Below are 6,586 nucleotides of genomic sequence, written 5' to 3' on the forward strand. Positions count from 1 at the left end.
GCAAAGAGAAACTATGACCAAGTGACCAGAATACATATTCCAAAAATAATAGACAAATGTAAATAAATCTCACAAAACTATTGCTGACCTCAAGTGGCATTAAACTCACAATTTTTCTCTACTCCTTTGGATCATCTTGGGTGTATCAACAGCTCTGAGCAAGCAAACACCCAGAACTCTTTAATTTTTTATATATATATTTCTTCTTCTGTTAGTTCCTTTGTAAAGTATTTTTGCTGGAGCACAAAACCGGTTTCCCCTGCCTGTTTTCAACAACTTGTTTCTTCTTGTCCTGCTGCTGTTAAAAAAAAAAAAAAAAGGTTCTGCTTTTGCAAAACAGGTTTTTGAAAACATTGAGTTCATATTTATTGTGTCATGCAATCAGTCTGAAGCAACCTGCTTAGAAGTTAGACATAAAAGAAGAGAAGGCATAAGTTGAGCCTCAGACAGCCAGTTGTGAAAAGTTTATCCTTGACCCAGAGTCAATATGAATTTTGTCTTTCACTTGCACCATCACCACTAATAAAGGCTCTGTATAGACTCACTGGGTTCATTTAATTATTTGCAACCAGATTTCCTTCAAACCCTGCTACTCCTATTCCTTACCGTTGTCAACAGGTTTCCACAGGGGAAACACTATGAAGCTTTGTAAGTGTTTCTGTCAGTGGTTACAGAAAAGAGAGAATCTACTCTATCTCCCAGGACAGCATCAGCTCTGCAGGAGAAGCTGAAATAAAAAGCAGCAATTTCTTATTTACTTAGTGATATCTAGGCCAACAATATGAACAGCTCCCTTGTTATATTCAATTTGCTGATATAAAAGAAGAAAAAGCAGGTTTCTTTCAGAGCAAAATAGCTCTTTAAAGTTGCTGTTATCACTCAAGCACTTCATAATTCCTCAGCGAGCAGAGTGCACTTTCCTCAGAAATCATCCACCAATACAAACCTTAAATTTTTAAGATCCAGTATGAGCATTTATGCACATTTCTCTTTTAAATCTTGCAACTTCTCTGTTGTGGTTTAGCTCAGCAGGCAGCTAAACTTCTCACACAGCTGTTTGCTCACCCCCGACCTCAGGAGATGGGGAAGAGAATTGGAAAAAAAAATAAAAAGGTATACCTTGTGGGTGAAGACAAAGTTTAATAGGACAGAAAGAGAAAATAATAATAGTAACAACAACAATAATAATAATGATAATTATGATGATGATGATGATAATAATAATAATACTAATAATGATGATGATGATGCAAGTGATTCACAATGCAATTGCTCACCACCCACCAACTGATACTCAGCCAGTTACTGAGCAGCCAGTCTCCTGGCCAGCTTCCCCCAGAATCTATACTGAGCATGACATCACATGGTATGGAATATCCCTCTGGTCAGCCTGGGTCAGCTGTCCTGGCTGTGTCCCCTCCCGGCTCCTTGTGCACCTGGCACTGCCTGAGAAGCTGAAAAGTCCTTGACTACTGAGTGACAACTAAAACATCAGTGTGTTATCAACATTATTCTCATTCTAAATCCAAAACACAGCACTATACCAGCTACTAGGAAGAAAATCAACTCTATCCCAGCTGAAACCAGGGCACTCTCACAAGCAGTCCCTCATTATTATTTACCTTATTTCCATATTTTTTAAACTTATGTTACTGGTTTTACACTGTCATTTCATACAGTTTTAGTCAACTGACTCTTCCTTCATAAGGCTCTAAAATCCATCCCGTGGTTACAGCATTGGCAACACCTCTGAGGGCTGAGTATCACACATCTTCGCCTAGATTCAGGCCTTTTTCTTGCCTTTTCTAAGGCACTTACAGTGCCACTTTCAGACTAGTCTTTGGTTTTTATAATCTATTGTACCAACTATGTCTGATGGGGTTTAAATATTTAAGTTCTTCCCTTCAGGAGCAGTGCATGACCAGGCAGCCCCATCAAAATGACAGTACTGCCAATTTTAACAGTAGGAAGAAAGTATATGAAAGGAAGAGGAAAGGCAATTTATACACAATCCACATGCAAGGAAAAGCCTCCTTTTATCCTTAATTATCTTATATTTGGTGCTTTCATAGGGTCCCTTCCTCAAACACAGTTTTGTGTTCATCTGGTGCACTTGTAAAAATCACTTTAGTTAGCAAGTTTACAGGTAACACCACTTGGGCATCCACTTGAACATGACCAGCTGTTGCCTTTTCAGCCTGTGTTCTGCAAGTGGTAGCATTGTAAACCAAAATACATTACTATAGTAACTGCACTTGGAATGACATCAAAATACAGCTATCCTAAATCACAGATTATAGATTCATCTAATCCCCTTACACTCAAAAATATTTCCCTGTCGTTCACTTCATTGATATTCTCTTTTACCACTGTTTTTTACCTAATTTATCCATTTTGTCTTTATTTTTGTTGCATGACCATGAGCCAAAGCATTTTCCTTAGCATTTTCCACGAAGTAGAGGATTTGGTTTTTCTAAAGCACCTCAGACATTCCAAACAATATATAAATACTTAGTAACAGAAGTATTGATGGGGGAAATACAGTTTCATAAGTGGTTGGAAGCAGTTCCTGCGCTGTCACATAAGCTAAAAAATTGGACAGAACATTAAATAATCATGTTGCATATACATGTGAACTGCAATTACAGTTAGGATAAAACAGGTGCCTATTAAAAACATGTTTTCCATGACCATGATTCTCTAGTTAATAGTAAATAAATAATAAACTTACTACTGTTTTAATATTAATATTTAAAATAATAAAAGACTATATAATAAATAAGCATAAACCAGGATTTTGCATTTTTTAACCATGCATGTATTTCCTGGAAGATATTAACACATGGCCTGACAATAACAAAAAAAAAAAAAGTGACATGAATGGATAATCAAAGGAAAAAAGTAAAGAAAAATGACTTCCCAAATACAACAAATAACTCACATGGAGTTAATTGTCAAAATTCCCAGTGCTAACAAAGGAACTCTTGGAGCTGCTTTTCAAAGGAATGTCTGATGATATTTTATAGCCAAAGATGTCTCTTAACTTCCACTGTAACCAAAATAGGTGCACTAAGGCTCGCTGCTTGGTTTACTGTGTTTTCCTTGACTTACGAAGGAGGGCTACAGCATCCTGACTGTGAAGCAGCTGCCTAAATCTGCTCCATTTCTCCACTTTGAACATACTAGATATGTGCTTAAAAGGGAATGGAAAAAGAGCTGGGACCATTGTGTAGAAACCACATCACAGTGAGACCCAGAAGCAGCCAGAGAGTGAGCTACATGACTTGCAAGAAGCAGAGCCAAGAAGTAATTACCTGATACCTTCCAGAAAAGCTTTGAAGGAAATTACTATGCCACCATGTATATTAAGTACAATTTCTGTGTTCCAGAAAATTATTTTAGAGAAAGCACGTCGTTTTAAAAATTTTGCTGGGAATCACTGACATGCCCTGTCCCTGGTAAAACACTGTCCTGGTTTTGTTAAAACCAAGTTTCTCTTTTAGTGAATTTGCCTGTCAGCTAAAGCCTTCATATTAGCTGCATTTTCCTGGAGAACCAGATACATGTTTTGGTAAACATAGCAATGGAATGCAAAGTTATTGATAAGCATGGATGGACATCTCGTGAGAGGGGCAACGAGAAACAGGTGACCAAGAAACTGACCAACTGAGTATAACATCCCATTCACGTGAATACTTCATATAAAAGTGGGAGATCAAGAGGATCTCGTCCCTTTATCCTTATGGCTGACATTAGGAGAGGACCTTGTGGGCCTTCCCTGCGAACTGAGGCCCAGTGACAGACTGAATCCAGCTCCGGTTGGCTGCAGAGTCCAATCCAGGACTTTGGGTGCTGGCTCTGCAGTTGCTGGGACTTTCAAGATTGGTTTTGTGTATTTTGTATTATTTTCTCTATTCTCATCAGTAGCATTAGTAAAACATTTTTAACTTTTCCAACTCTCTTCTCTCTGTCCTTCTTTCCCTCCTGATTGTCTGTCCCTAGTGGGAAGGGGGGAGAGGGGGGGCTAAAGGGGGAAGAGGAAGGGAGAGGGGGTTAGCAACACATCTACCACGGTTTTATAGTCACCCCACAATCAAAACCCTCAGCAAACACAATAATCTTATTGCCCCCATTGAACATAAAAAGAGATTTCAACAACAAGGCTACAGAGAATAACAACTTTCCATGCAGATATGCAGCTATTGCAGTCCAGCACCAAGGAATGAATCATGTAAGCTGTTCGTTAAAGTCTAAGAATGTTTTATAGCCTTGGTAGCATGCAAAGATTTTTAGGATTCAGACATGTTACCCTCAACCATGCAGTTAGAAATCTAGAGAGAAGCTGCAGGTGTCTACCCAGCATTAGATTTGGCCACTGCTGTCTGTGACCTTGTGACACTGAGAAATGGCCACCTTTGGCAGAAAAGCTGTATCTGGAAATTAGAAGACTAATCCACTTAGGCCAGTCTGAGTAATGAAAAGGGAAACTGGCGTGGGGGGGATTGCTATTTTCACCCTCATCCACATACCACCCTTCATAAATCAATACTTGGAAAAGATAAATATCTTCTGCTTCATTCAATTCCTACTTTGGCTTCTTAAATTTCTCTTTCAGAAAGGATTATTCTGTTCTGATCTCAGAAGTGAACCAAACAACAGTTTTGTGGTTTGGTTGGTTGGTTGGTGTTTTTTTTTCAGAAATGGGTCTGTGTTTTTAATTTTTTAGCTTTTTTCTTATAGTTTTAACCCATAAAGTTTTGCAGTTCAGAGAACTAAGCCCTAAGTGATGAAAAGAAATAAAAGTAAGCAAATCACTTTTGTGACTGCAAAGAAAACATTCAGATTTTATCCCAAGACACTCAGAGGAAGGAAAATATGAATTTGCATTTAATTTTTCTTTCATCTAAAATTTTACAGTTTAGATCCATTAGAGGCAAATACCATCTCGACAACATATGCAAAACTTATTCTATAAATACTGTTATCGTGCAGTTCACCTTTTCAGGTTGTGAAACTATCTAGAAGAGGAAAAAAACCACTTTCCAAGAATTATCAACTGAGGGGAAGAAAAAAAATCAAAATCTTGTTTGGAAGTCTTAGAAGGAAGAGTAAGCAGCTTGTCACTGGCAAGCAGGGGAAAAATTTGAAGGCCCTCAAGGCAGAAGTCTAACAGGTGTCTCTAACCCCTTTGATTTCGTGTCTTGTACTCTCCCATAGAAGTATACTTGGTCAAGGTCACCTTTCTCTTAGTTCAGGAGTATCATTTATGCACCTGTTCAAATAGTTTCCCTTCAAAAAGGCCTCTAAACTACAGTATCTTCCTTTGAATCTCTGCATTCAGCGTGTGTTATGCTTTTGCAACAAGGGAAATAAAGGAGGGACAGTTACCAAGTCCCTTTGCCTCCCAATATAGTGCAGAAAAAAACCTGCCTTAATAAATACAACACGGGTGCTGACTGGCTGGTGCCTGCTTACCCTAATGAGCTTAAACTCTTATTTGTAGTGGACATCTGTCAAGACAGAAGTGAGGCACACATGTCCTCTTAATCCATTAGCTCTAAATCCAGCAGAGCTTTCACACTTCTTTTTTTGAATTGAAGAAGAAAACCTGAGTGGGAACATAAAATGAGGCAGTGCACAACTCAAGAGAAGATCCTGGGCAGTGAGCACCTGAGATTTTGAGGCAAACAGCAATGAAAACCAACAACAAAACTGGAATTGTGATGGAAAAGCTGTGAGAAGAATGCCAGTCTGCAGTTCAGGATGAAACAGTAAGTTTGAATTTTTGTTGTATTTTTCCTATTTCATTTGGATTTTTAATCAAAGATAAAGCCAAAGACAGAGAAAGGATGGGCTGCACACCCTCTCACAATGAGATTGAGAATACAATTGCAAGAAGTGGTCTTAAGGCTTTCAATAAACCCAAAAGTGTTTTGCGTATTGATCCGGGAGATAAAGGAATCCCACTGCTTGTTAAAGGTTCATCTTGCTACAATATTGATGAATTCCACCAGTATGGGATCCAGGGGAAAGAATACCTGAGAGAAAAGGAGGATGAATTATCGGACCAGGACAACAAAGATGATTTGCAGTTATCTTCCAAGGCCCATTCAGATCCTCAAGTTTCCAGGGAAGACAAGGAAATTGAGAGGACAGCCACAGATGCTGAAGTTGTTATGTCCAAACTGATTGAGTCTCAAAAAAGTATCACTGAGGCCATACAGATCAGAAAGCAAAGCTCCTGTGAATCAGAAGCGTCACCTTTCATTTGGGATGACAAGGATGAAAGCAATGCAAAGCAAATTCCCAAGAAAGGAAAGAAGCAAAAAATCACAAGCTGGCAAAACAAGGTCGATCTAGCAAAAGTAAAGAAAAGTCCATTTCGTCACCGTGCGAGACAGAGAAAAAAGTAGATTTCCCAGAACTGCTTGTTAAGGCTCATCAGAGTGCATATGCCTACTTAAATCCCAACCTCTCGAAATATGAAACTATACTTCATATGGCCAACCAGGCTACCCAAACTCAACTCTTCCTACAGCAGCTGGTAAGCTTTCTTGTGCTTCGTTTTGATGAAATCAACCAGCTC

At 38.8% G+C, this 6,586-nt stretch overlaps 1 protein-coding gene and 1 pseudogene across 1 annotated transcript in view; one reads left to right on the forward strand and one right to left on the reverse strand.

Annotated features, from left to right (window-relative positions):
- Window positions 1-636: 636 nt before the first annotated feature.
- LOC139827674 (uncharacterized) overlaps window positions 637-6,586 on the reverse strand; it is a 14,487-nt gene continuing 8,537 nt past the window's right edge. Inside the window, exon 2 of the mRNA XM_071807271.1 lies at window positions 637-727. Coding sequence (XP_071663372.1) covers window positions 637-727 — 91 coding nt within the window. The remainder of the gene's footprint in view (window positions 728-6,586) is intronic.
- LOC136099244 (photoreceptor cilium actin regulator-like) overlaps window positions 5,616-6,586 on the forward strand; it is an 8,718-nt pseudogene continuing 7,747 nt past the window's right edge.

The sequence above is a fragment of the Patagioenas fasciata genome, chromosome 3 (genome assembly GCF_037038585.1).
Source record: "Patagioenas fasciata isolate bPatFas1 chromosome 3, bPatFas1.hap1, whole genome shotgun sequence".
NCBI classification, from domain to species: domain Eukaryota; kingdom Metazoa; phylum Chordata; class Aves; order Columbiformes; family Columbidae; genus Patagioenas; species Patagioenas fasciata.